The following is a 13,286-nucleotide window of genomic DNA, read 5'->3' on the forward strand; positions in this document are numbered from 1 at the left end:
CATCGATGCTTCAGTCTGTGGATAAAGAATCCAAGAATACAGAGGGCTGACCGTACTGCACCCTATACCTCATCATTCCACACAAAATGAAGGGAATAAATTATTCAAGGTTTCATACTTCATCATATCGGTGAGCTTGACCACTGTGGCCATGTCCCCACACTCATATATGCTAGTCGTGAATAGTTTTTAACCGGTTAGAGATACAACATTGCCTGTTCATTATACTAGTAGGCAGAGCTGTGATCGAATTAAAACATTTTGGGCCCCTGAGTCAATGGTGGGCTATTTGTAATCCTCCAGCTATCGTTGAATTGCAACTCTCATCAAACCTAGCTAGTATAGCCAATGGTGAAGGAGGCTGGGGATTGCAATCCAAGGACATCTGAATGGCCAGATTTTGCCCACACATGTTGTAAACTGGGATGGGACTCATGTGGCCCTCCAGATACTGTTGGAACTGGAATCTCCACCATCCCTCAGCATTGCCCATACTGGCTAGGGCTGATGAGACATCTGGGGGCCCGCACAGTTCCTGCCCTGTCCAATGTCAGGTTTATGAGACTCTGGGGTCCCCAGGACTGTTTCTAAGGTAGAGTGGGTCAAGACAGCAAGCAGATCATTATGAATGTTGCCTAATTCTGCTGCTACAGAGATTAGGGCCTGGAGCAATGGATGCAAGCTCCACCTCAACATTAGGAGGAACTTCGGCCTGTTACAGACTGCCAAAATAAAGCTGCTTCAGGTCTCTTTGGAGGTATGCTGTTTAAATGATGCATGCATCCTAAGAATCCGGAAGCTGCACCAAAGCTGCACTCCAGTGCTTAGGAATGGAGTGGGGCTTTGGCGGGACCTCCGGACTCTGAGGACCCATGCATCATTTAAATAGCACACTTCCAAAGAGACCCGAAGCAGCTTTATTTTGGCAGTCTGTAACTGGCCTTCCTGACAGTAAGGGCTGTTCGTCAGTGGAACAAACTCCCTGGGAGTGTAGTGGAGTCTCCTTTAAGCAGAGGCTGTATGGCCATCTGTCGGGGATGCTTTTGTTGAGATTTCCTGCATGGCAGAATGGGGTTGGACTAGATGGCCCTTGTGGTCTCTTCCAACTCTATTATTCTATGATTCTAATTATAGGTACAATTTTACAAAACAGCAAAAATACAGAATACATTGCATTAAAACAACACCAACAACAAACCAAGTGAAACAGTTAACAGTCTGACTACCATGAAAGCAATGATAAATTAGTAAGTGTATATACAACAGCCTGCATGCAGCAAGCTTTAGTTAGTGCTGGGAGGGCTCAACTACAATAACTGTCTCAAAAATTTTAGGGCTTGATTATTTCAGACACAGAGGTTTTGATGGTCAATTTAGTCAGATCATTTCAAGTGAGCTAATCCCCCCCCAACTCCTGGGCTCTTGAGTGCAAGACAGAATTCAAATCATTGTGGAAGGGGCTCCTAAACTCTTCCCCATCATCCTGGGCTTCTCTAATCCTCTCATATTATGTCCATTGCCTTTAAAAAAACAACAGCTACAAGGGCCAGTGCAAATTATTAGACTCATTAGAAAAGATGACACTGCTCAGCAAAGTGGAAAGCAGCAAGGAAAGAAGAAAACTACATTACAGGTGGATTATCTCAATCAAAGAGGCCACATCTCTGAGTTGGGAAGATCTGAATAACAGTTTAACTGGGTGTCTTGGGGGATTCTCATTAATAGAGTCACCATAAGCTGAAGCTGACAATTAACAGCAACAATAATATTTTAAGCAAAAAATTAAATATCCTTTCATATGCTCTTTCCTTCCTTAGAAAAAGCTCCAGTGATCCTTTTGGATTATAGGATGGGTGCTGTAGTAGCTATTTGTGTAATAGGAGAGGAAATAAGCTTAGGAGAAGAGAAACAGGTATAAAATCCTTGCAAAGGCCTATCTGTTCATAAGGCAAGCATTTCAAAACTTTTTTCTTCTTAAAAATATTGAATCTAAATAATATGGAAACTGTAAAATCTAGCCTGATATTTCACCGTGGCTTCTAGACACATTTGATATCGTAAGACAATGTTTTATAAAATAAGAAATGTTACGTACCTTCTTTTTGAAGGGCAAACACTTCAAGTCACCAGGACGGCAAGGAACTAATTGGTTTGCAACTGGAAATGTACAAGGACAATCTTAATGCTGTGGTAATCTACTTAGACAGTATTAAGTCACAAGCCTGTTTTTTTGTACTGTAGCACCTTTCCTGTTGCTGGGTTTAAGGTTCGGAAACTAACAATTGTTCTCAAGTCACAAGTCCCCATCGGGGAAAGGGAAAATCCAAGAACACCAGCCCATAACTTTGGCAGGACTGTGCCCATTTTGGTGTTTTGCACTTTACAAGGTTATACATTCTGTATAAATGTGCCTAGAGCCAGTGGCATCACACGGTGTGGTAACTCATGGTGTCATCCCTTGGACCGACCTCCTCCCATACTACACCATACGGAATCCTCAGTAATGTTTTTGCACTAATATTACTCATAAACGGTAATTCCTGTATAACACTCAATGTAATGGTAATAGTTGTGAGGTAAACTACTTGCCAAATTAAAATTATACTTTCACATTAAGAGACACACACAGTCTAAATGTATTTACATGTGCATAATTTTATGTGGTTAAAGTAAAACATTTTGGTAAGATGTGATGTTCTTAAAGATTTTTTAAAAATTAATTAAAAAGTTAAAGACCTGGGGCCTCTCCCTTCTTTTCCCATTGAGCCTCACACCAGTCACATCATCTCTTCAGTGTTTTAAAGGGATGCAGGAGAACACCAGAGCCCATTTCTGCCAAAAGGCAGACGTTTGAGGAACAGTGGTGTCATCCCTCCTTAGGATGTCACCTGGTGTGGTCTGTACCCCCTGCGCACCTTTAGTGATGCACTGCCTAGAGCCATGAACGAAAAAGGATGTGCTGTTGTAACATGAGAATGTTAGTAGATCCTTAGTGGGTAACAACAACTCAAGGAGCCATCTCTGAGCCCATATAATCTTGAGAGTGTATATACACTATGTAAACCCTAAGTCCTAGAAGAAAGGTTTGAGCCTCATCTGGGAGAAAGACAAGATATAAATCATAATAAATAAATAAATAAAGGTTTTATTTTGTGATAGCAGGGGAAATAATCTCTCAAAACAAATCCATTGATCTTATTACACATAAGACTCGTTTTTCTTTCACTGAACTCAAAGTGAAATACATGGCTCTGCTCCTTTCCACTTTATCCTTACAATCAGTAAGCTAGGCTGAGAGAGAGCAGCTGGCCGGTCACCCAGTAAGTTGCATGGCCTAGTGGGGACTAGAACCCAGATTTCCCAAGGCCTGGTCATCCATTCTAATCATTGTACCATACTAGATCTGCTTAGCTTGGGATGTTTATTTTATTTTATTATATATGCTGCCTTTTCCCTGGAATGGGACCTAAGGATCTGTGATGTTCCCTGTTGTGGAACAACATTCCAAGGAAATATTGGAATGAATTTTGCCATCTCCCTTCTTCTCTGAAATCCATCACCAGATGACCAAAAGAACTGAAAAGTAAAACAGCCTTTGGAGGAGAGTTACTTTAGGACCTTTTGCTTACAAAGCATGTGCTCTTCCACTGAGATACAACCCCATTAGGATACAGAATCCTGGAAATTTGGTAATTTGGCCATGAAAATTAGGCCACCTGGGCAGGAAACCTTTCTTTGTTGTTCTTTCCATCCTCAAAGGACACCAACAGATCTCTTCATTTCCAAGAGCCCCAGGAGGAGAGAGCACTGTGAAATCTAACTATATAGTAATGCCTAGAATTTATTTTCATTTGTAATGTTGTCATTGACCACAGCGCTTATGCAGACAGCAGATGGACATAGCAATACAGCGTAAACTACTTTCTGTGTACACCCTTTTCTCTGCCTGTGTTCATACGGCTATGTAGGACTTTAGCAAGTACAAGGTTATATATATGAATCAATCACAGTAACTAAAATGCACATAACCTGAAGCACGTTGTTACAATAAGATGAATGTATTACAAAGGGAAACCAACTCAATGCAGGTAGCATGAAATATATATTATAAAGAAACTATTCTTTCTTATGTTCTCATAAACACAAATCAGTTCAGTTCTCCTAAACATAATGGGGAATAGAATAAATTAAATAAATACATAAATAAGCTGTACTAGAATTTGTTTCATATATAAACTCATTCAGGTGAAAAAGACATCAGTCACTTCTATGTTAGAACATCCCCATTCCTGCAATCCAGATATAGAATCATACCATTCTCTGGATCTTGTTGGAGTGCTACTCCCAGCAGCCCCAGTCAGCATAACCAGTGGTGAAGGCTGCTGGAAGCCAACATAAGTAAGGCTATAGAGAGAGTTCCTCCTTGAGAAAAATCAGTCAGTATTTCCTCTTGTCATGTGTGTGACTCACCTAGCACTTTCATATTTTAAATAGATGAGAAAAGATGTTGGGGCTTTTGCTAATTTTCAAAGGCATCTAATTTGTACCTCGCTTGGAGGTTAGTTCCAGTAAAACCATCAGAGGCACATTTCCAGCTAAATTGTTTGGGAAGTCTGTGTAACATCCCCTGCCCTTCCATAAAAATTTCTCCAAATATCACTTTGTAAAGGAAGCAATGTGATTGATAAGAGTTTGCACCTGAAAGGAGTATAAAATAATTCTGACAGAAGCTCCAGAAACCTACACAAAACAGCACTTTTAATTGCTATAATAGTACAGGTTAGGAGAGAGGTTGAAATTCTATGCCCCTCCGATGTTGTTGAACTGCAACTTCCAGCATTCCTCACCTTTACCTATGCCAGCTGGGGCTGCTGGGAAATTGCACTCCAACAAGTTGCAGTCCCAAGTAAATGGTATCAACAGGGTGAAGGGAAGCTAGTAAGGAAGAAAGCAGCCTCTGAATTTAATCTGGGAGTACCACTTTTTAAATAATGATACATGGATAATGCACCAGCACCTTAGCAAGTTAAGTTCCCTTGTCTTCTCTAAATCGTTTGAGTGTGAAATGTTACTTATATAGTAAGTAACAATAATCTGATACAACACACACACATATATATATATTGGCACAGTTTAATAGCTACCTGTTTTCTCATGGACAATTTATTAAATATCTAATATTACTTCATCTTAAAAATATACATACACCATGATGAAAATATACAAGAGTGTTTAAAATATTGGAGTAAAATTTACAAAGAATGGATGCATTAATCCTTCATTATGGAAAGTATTTTGTAAAATGGAGGACTACCAACGATCCAGTGCCATAGTTTCAGCACTGAGTACCTGTAAAACAACAGCAAGACCCCGCTTAAAAGAAGAGAAGGAAGATGATTTAATTGCTTAGAGTACCATACAGAATGTGGAGTCCTTCACGTCTGACAACCTGATTTCCAAATGCTTTGGCAAAATTAATTATTACACTAAGAAAGTTTACAGAGTTTTGAGTGAGCACAGAGTTGAATGATACTCTTTTACTCTTCAAGCACAGAGTGAATTTACAATCTACTCTTTCTTGTTATATTCTGGTGAGAAAGCCAAGTTTGAAACTGCTGGGGATTTGTATTGCTTCCAAAGCATGTGGTGAAGGGGTGAAAGGAAATGTCACTTGAAAGAGATATTTCGTATCTAGCATCAATTGTGCAGAATTCTCTCTGTTGCTCAGCATTGCCTGAAATTAGAACAGAGGGAGAAAGAAAACTGAAGTAGCAAGAAATAAAACTGTCAACGTAGAAACATTTTTTTATCTAAAAACACAGCACATGCAAGAGTTTGTTGAATGTGATTTAATAAACATACCTGCACTTTACGAACAAATGATGGTGTCACTCTTTTCTCAAAGTCATCTATGGGAGTGTAGGCGTTGAGGATTTTCACTATCTGTATAAATGATTTAAATAAACTAATTTAAGTAAACTAACAGTTGTAAGTTACAGTCTGAAAAGAAGTGAAATTACTGTAATTCCATAATCATGGTTAAAAGAAACGCACCACAACCGGCTGCCAAAAGGTACAGAATGGGAGGGAAATACTACAGAAAGCAAGGTGACAAAAGAAAATTACACTCAGGGAAACTGATGGCTGAAACAGATCGGCACAATATGCTGGCTTGGGGTGGTGTGGAAGCGTGACGTGTAATGACACACACCCTGATGATGCCCCCAAGCTGGTGTCATGCCACCCACCTGGCCAGATGGTGGGCAGTGTTGTGGTGCTCCGGCATCGCGGTGTTTATACACTGCATGCTGCAGGAGTGCCAAAAAGCCGGCGCAACAGCAGAAAAGCCCCCCCCCCCCCCCGCCTTTTCTGGTCCAAAAAGGAGCAGCATATCACTGCTTCTTTTTGGAACAGAAAAATGCTGGATAGGGGCCATGGCATGTAGTTGCCATGGCCCCAAACCAGCAAACATGGGGCGGCATTAAGCCACCCCTTTAGGGCCATCTGTTTTGGCCCTGAGTGAAGTGTCATACAAGGCTTAAAAGACTCCAAATAGACTCTGCACAGCAAATTTCATAAACCAGTACTTTTCTTCCAAGGAATTCCTCACAGCAGGAGTGGGCAATAGTGGCTCTCCAGATGTTTTTGGCCATTATTCCAAGGCAGCATGGCCAATCAATAAGAACTAGGGAGTTGCAGCCTCTGTGGAGGGCCACAGTTTGGCCCTAGAATATCAATACCTGAACAGCAGAAAGAGATGTACAACGTTCATAGATCTCTTTAGCATCATCGTCTGTGGTCTTTTTGACCTGGAGGAGCCAGGCTGCTTGGGAAAGAGGCTCCAAGGTCTCTTTGGCAGAGCTGCTCTGAAGGTTCTTATCCTTCAGCCATTCTTCCAGGTAGCTGATATTACACCTAGACATTAACAAAGAGAAAGGAACACAGTGACTTGGATGAAAGAATACAGGGATGCTTATCAAATTTGCAGATGACATCAAATCAGGAGGAGTAGCTAATACCCTAGAAGGCAGGAACAAAATTCAAGAAGACCTGACTAAATTAGAAAGCTGGGCCAAAGCTAACAACATGAATTTCAACACGGAGAAATGTAAGGTACTGCACTTAGGGCAGAAAAGTGAAATGCACAGATATAGGATGGGGGACCCTTGGCTTAAGGAGACTACATGTGAAAGGGATCTAGGAGTCCAAGTAGACCGCAAGTTGAACATGAGTCAACAGTGTGATGCGGTAGCTAAAAAGGCCAATGCAATTTTAGGCTGCATCAATAAAACTATAGTGTTTAGATCAAGGGAAGTAATAGTGCCACTGTATTCTGCTTTGGTCAGGCCTCACCTGGAATACTGTGTCCAGTTCAGGGCAGCACAATTCAAAAAGGATGTTCAGAAAATGGAGCGTGTCCAAAGGAGGGCAACTAAAATGGTGAAGGATCTGGAAACCATAACCTATGAGGAAAGATCTAGGAAGATGGGTATGTTTAGCCTGGAGAAGAGATGGTTAAGAGGTGATATGATAGCCCTTTTTAAGTATTTGAAGGGGTGTCACATTAAGAATAGAGCAAGCTTGTTTTCTGCTGCTCCAGAGAATAGGACATGGAACAATGGATGCAAGCTACAGAAAAGACATTCCACCTCAATATTAGGAGGAACTTCTTGACAGTAAGGGCTGTTCGACAGGGAAACACACTCCCTTGGAATGTGGTGGTGTCTCCTTCTTTGGAGGCCTTTAAAGAGGCTGGATGGCCATCCATCAGGGATGCTTTGATTGTGATTTCCTGCATAGCAGGGGGTTGGACTAAATGGCCCTTGTGGTCTCTTCCAATTTTATGGTTCTATGATTCTACACCAGGAGAAGGCAACTCTTGGGTTTAGGGAGACACATTGCTTCCACAAGGGATCTCTCAAGGCCATACTACTCCAACACACATCATTTTAGGCCCAGAAGAAGCCTTTTCCCCCCCTAACAGGAAGTGATTTGAATATTGACTTCCAAGAGACTTCCTGATGAAAAAGGGCCTCTTGTGAGCCTAAAACAGCTAGGACAGTGATGGAGAACCTTTTACAGACCGAGTGCCCAAACTGCAACCCGGACCCCACTTATTTATTGCAAAGTGCCACGTCCCTCTGGCTTTCTAGTAAGAAAGTCTGGTGAACTCTGTGCTAGGGCGATAGCATGTTTGTCCACAGAGAGGGCTCTGAGTGCCACCTCTGGCACGAGTGCCATAGGTTCGCCATCACTGAGCTAGGAGATGGGGAAATGTAGCTAAACTGTCCCTAAATGTGTTCCAAAAATATTGTACTGCCAAAGAGACCTGGGAGCTACACATGGCCCTTCGACCAAGCTTTCCCCACCCCTTCTCTACACACACCAACCTTGCTCTTAGGCACCAGGCTATCTATTTCAGAGTACTCTAACTCTTTAAAATCTGTAACTGAATGCTTAAATTTAGTTAATGCCCTTTACTTCTTTTGATTTTATTAGTGTGATGATACTCTGTTTTTATGAGATTTGATTTTAAATTGAATTCTGGCGTGTGCATGTATGTGTTTACTAATTATTAAGGAGCTACTTGGATTCTGTGATTCTGTGATAACATTATTAGGAGCTACTTCTATTCTGTTGATTGTGAACAGGAGGAGGTTGGACTGGATGGCCCTCGAGGTCTCTTCCAACTCTCTGGTTCTCTGATTCTAACAGAAAGACACATTATGACTGTTTCGATTTTTTAAAAAACACCCCTTTTTTACCTTATCTGCATCCCTTTGCGACAAGAGCACATGTCCTTGCGTAGGAAGAGGCTATTAAGGGTGACTGCTCCTATCAGAAAGAAAAGCTGCTTCACAGCCTGCTTTAGAAGCTCTGAGTCCAAGCCATTCTGACACATTGTGGTATAAAAATAGCTGAGCTGTTGCAGGATGGAGGTCATAGTGTAGGCATCTGTGTCGTCTATGCTAGAAGAGCGCTTGCGGAATCCAGTTGGTTTTAAGCCTGAAATCCCCTGGAGGCTTTCATACTCCAGCATTCCTGGCACTGGAGAATATAATAGCAAGCAAGCAGAAAGAAAAAGATTTCTGAAAATATCATTTGGCTCTGGAAATAAATTGTGGTTTCAAAGCTGCTTAAAGGTTTTAAGTATCAGCTAGCTTATTACAATCAAGCAAGAGGAAGCCATTTGGTGAGGCATTTTGAAAATCCCATATTCAGCAGCCATTTAGATTCAGCTGTAAAATGGAAACACTCATGCTAAGGAAATATGGTCAGTCTGGGGTTCTTAACCTGTGGTCTCTTAGGAACTGACTTGGTGGGCTTCAGGGGTTCTACAGAACAGGCAGAGTAGTCTGTGATTCTTTGTGAGCTGGGGTTTCCAGATACTGTTGCCATCAAAATAAAAAAATCAAAATCAATTGTCAAAAGATAACTGTCTTGCATTATCCCTAGATGAGCCAAATACCTGGCCATTCCAGGTCTTTCAGGGCTCCAGTCTCCTGTGAACAGACCTCACTGTGGCTTTTGTCTGTTGATCACAGATAGGCATCGTTACTCCTCATTGTGGCTAATTTGTTTGTTTGTTTCTACCTTCAAGTCATTTCCAAATTACGGTGACTCTAAAGCAAATCTATCACAGGGTTTTCTTGACAAGATTTGTTAAGAGGGAGTTTCCCTTTGCCCTCCTCTGAGGCTGTCACAGGCATGCCCCAGGTCACTCAGTGGGTTTCCATGTCTGAAGAGGGATTTTACTCTGGTTTCCAGAGCCACAGTCCAAAGCTCAAACCACTACACCATGCTGGCCTCTATTGTGCCTAATATCCTTATATTATAGTTCATGCTTGACCCAGTGCATGGAAAATTACTGCTCCATCAACAAGTTATGCTAGCCTGAATAACAGTTTGCAATGTAAAGTGTAACTTTGTCAATGTTGGCAGTGGCATCAGTAGCTGTATGGCTGTCGTGAAGGATGTAAGACACAGAGGAACCTGTTTGCTTGTAGGTAGCAGATTTTGTCTTTCTCCTCTTAGGAAAAGTTCAGCTGCAAGAAAAGTGAATCAACAAAGTTCTGTCTTAAGCTTGCTTGCACTGAAGTGTCTCTTTCCAGTTTCATTTGCAAAGCAAGAAAACCTCCACACAATTCAGCAGAAGAAGCTGAGCCATGGAAAGATCAGAAACTCTTTTTCATATTTTTCAAATGTATTATTTTTTTCTGGTATTATACTTCCATGAGTGTTTTTCACAGACTAAGACTAACCATGAGCTATGCACATTTACTCAGACTTAAGTGTCACTATGTTCAATGGCGCATGCTCCGAAGGACATGATAATTAGATTTCAACACAAGAATGCAAACACATATGTATGCAAACACATGGATGTCTACATACACTTTTCAGATGCACAAAGAAACAAGAAAACCAATACACTTGAAAAAGTATATGACTGTTCACACGTGTTTGCCTCTTTCTTACCTATCATTGGCTGAATATTGTTCTCCATTACAATAATAAATTGATGATAAATCCTAATGGCCAGGTCACTAAGAACCTGCCTGTATTCCGACAGATCAAAGTGCTTCAGATTGTTCTTGTTTTGTTGTGGAGTGTTATGCTTCATGAATTCCTGAAAGTCAGTTGTACAGTTATAAACACATGGCAATTAAGCCTACAGATAAACTGCAGGTTTTACATTATTACACATTAACTAAACTAGAACTAATACGTACAGGTACAGGTACTCACGACAGCAAAGAGAAAAAAGATAGATGTTATCCGAAGCAGCACCATACATAAAACAGGGATGTACTCAAGCCATGAACATCCATACACACATTTTCTTTCTTTTTTTAGTTTAATTTTTATTCCAACAGTCTATATAGATGTCACATTGTACACATATTGTTTTCTTACAATACATAAAATCCACAACAACCACCGTAATTGCCATGTTATATGTCTGTCATAGTTCTGCTTACTTTTGGTTTTTCCTTAACTTTCTGAAAGCATAATCTATTGTTAAATTATATCACTCCATTAAATCTAATATTTCTTAACATCTCATCTGTCTGTTCCACATCTGACAGCTGGACTTCATCACAACTTAGTGAGCAAATTACAATTAGTGAATAATAATAAAAGTAATATCTTAGAATGAGAAGTCCCAATATATTACACGTTATATATGCTTGTTACAACTAGTTTGTAATTTCACTGCTGAAGTTGAATGAAATGGCAATACAGTATTGATAAATTTCTATCACAGAATATATTAGGATGTTCAACTACATTAAAAGTCTCAAAGGTGCTACGAGATCTCTCTACATACATTAAAAGGTGTGTGAAACCATTCTTACCTCTTCACCGCTATACTGTTTCAGACAGTTGAGAAAGTGGCATGTATTTGAAAGCCAGAATGACAACATCTCAAAGTCTTCAACATGTTCCTAAACAACAGAACACTGTTTAAATTATATTTTATGTATTCTTATAAAACCTCTGGCTTTAGAGCCTAACTAAACATCGCATGTAGGAATTGCAAAATTCCTGATTCATTACATAAGGAAAGCCACAAATTGCTTAAATACAATTGCTAGTTTCAACTACAATGCATGCTTTGAATCAATAGAATATAACAAAAATGAATCAACAGAATTTGGTAAGGTTGACTTACCAAATGTCGATTGACTAAATGTGTCTACTGTGCTTGGGATTACCAAGTGGATTTAGGCCAGCATTTACTGCTATATCTTTCTTATCCTTAATTTATTTGGAGCTAGGGATAAACAGTGATGTGACAGAGTTGGTAGATGATGCCAAATTATTTTGGATATCCATAATAAAAAATGATTCAGGGAGAAATAGGCACTAAAATGGCAAGTAGAGTACAATGTAAGGAAGTGGGTTTTTTTCTTTTTCTTGTAAGGCGCCAGCCATGTACAGTAATGGCACTAAATAGATAAATAAATGATAATACCTTAATTACTTGCTTGATGCCATTGATTGTCATATTCATGAAAGATTTCAGCATGCCATCATCATTTAGATAATCTGCATATCTTATACACATGAAGAGAATGTGGGCTGGGAGGCCTGGTATCATATTTACCACAACCCCACGGGGCTTCAGTTCTGCATAAAACCAAGAATCAATTAGTGCATTATCTAAGAGAAGCTAATGTAATTCTATTAGTCATTTTTAAAGGATATGAGACAAATTAATTTCTCACAGATTCATATTTTAATTGTATTGTTTGAAACGCCACGGTTAAGAATCAATGCAAAATATCCAGGAATAAGAACATTTGCACAAGTTACTTGCTTTCAATTCATGAAGCTGCTCTGAGTCCATATTGCACTCTTTGCTCATTGATTACAAATCCCATTAGATGCAACTGTTCTTGTACTATTACACTATTAAAATGCAGAAAAAATGCTTGTTGCTGAAAAAGTGTTAAAATATGTCACCAAAGTGCAAATCCTTCCAGTAAGCAACATGGTCCTAAAGAAGATGTGTATTTAGACAGTTTGGAAGTGTATCACAAAAGGTTTTTACCTGATACTAAACATACAGGAAAAAATTAAGCATATAAGAAATGTGATTATACTAATACAGTATTCCTGTAAAGTCAGCCCTCTGTATCCACTGATTTTTTTATCCACAGATTGAAGCATCCATGGTTTGAAAATATTTAAAAGCTATATACATTCCAAGAAGCAAACCTTTATTTTGCCATTTGATATAAGGGACACAATTTTACTACCCTATTGTATATAACGGGACTTGAGCAGCCACATATTTTGGTATCAATGGGGGTGTCCTGGAACAGAACCCCAGTGGATACTAAGGAAACAATATAGATTGGTGAGATTTACAGAATTAAAATGAACGAGAGGTCTAGAAAGAAGCAAAGACTTAAGAAATGTCTGCAGAAGCATAAATGAAATTTTAAAATTCAGAGGAAGAAATGTCTATGGTAATTTAAATGCTATAAATGCTTGTGAATGGGAAAAGTGGAGATCACAATAGCAGATGACAGCAGAAGGGTATGTGAAAAAGAAATGAAAAAGAATTACTGTAGTGTGTGTGTGTGTGTGTGTGTGTGTGTGTGTGTGTGTATGGGGCTGGTTTATAAAGGACGTTACATGAATTTAAATGGAATAAGGGGGAAATACTTCACCTAAGGTGATGCCAAACTAGTTTATTTGCTGTAAGAACTTACAGTAATGATAGATATGAGAAGGAAAAACGCCTCACTTTTTAGAATTTGGGGGTCGAAACA

General features: G+C 39.7%; 2 protein-coding genes across 4 annotated transcripts in view; both read right to left on the bottom strand.

Moving 5' to 3' along the window:
* The window catches only part of GNB5 (G protein subunit beta 5), a 33,517-nt gene extending 31,379 nt beyond the window's left edge, over positions 1–2,138 (bottom strand). Inside the window, exon 1 of the mRNA XM_089538849.1 lies at positions 2,096–2,138. The gene's annotated coding sequence lies outside the window, so the exon portion shown is untranslated. The remainder of the gene's footprint in view (positions 1–2,095) is intronic.
* A 2,938-nt stretch (positions 2,139–5,076) lies between these two features.
* The window catches only part of MYO5C (myosin VC), a 59,733-nt gene continuing 51,523 nt past the window's right edge, over positions 5,077–13,286 (bottom strand). For 2 of the 3 annotated variants that reach the window (XM_089538854.1, XM_089538855.1), the window contains exons 35-41: positions 11,981–12,135; positions 11,361–11,450; positions 10,480–10,630; positions 8,766–9,048; positions 6,741–6,915; positions 5,863–5,943; positions 5,077–5,734 (exon numbers count right to left, since the gene is read on the bottom strand). In XM_089538854.1, coding sequence (XP_089394980.1) covers positions 5,582–5,734; positions 5,863–5,943; positions 6,741–6,915; positions 8,766–9,048; positions 10,480–10,630; positions 11,361–11,450; positions 11,981–12,135 — 1,088 coding nt within the window. In that variant the 3' untranslated portion in view covers positions 5,077–5,581. The remainder of the gene's footprint in view (positions 5,735–5,862; positions 5,944–6,740; positions 6,916–8,765; positions 9,049–10,479; positions 10,631–11,360; positions 11,451–11,980; positions 12,136–13,286) is intronic. The other variant, XM_089538856.1, reaches the window with a different exon arrangement.

The sequence above is a fragment of the Sceloporus occidentalis genome, unplaced genomic scaffold, assembly GCF_023333645.1.
Source record: "Sceloporus occidentalis isolate IW3139 unplaced genomic scaffold, rSceOcc1.0.p SCAF_9, whole genome shotgun sequence".
NCBI lineage: Eukaryota > Metazoa > Chordata > Lepidosauria > Squamata > Phrynosomatidae > Sceloporus > Sceloporus occidentalis.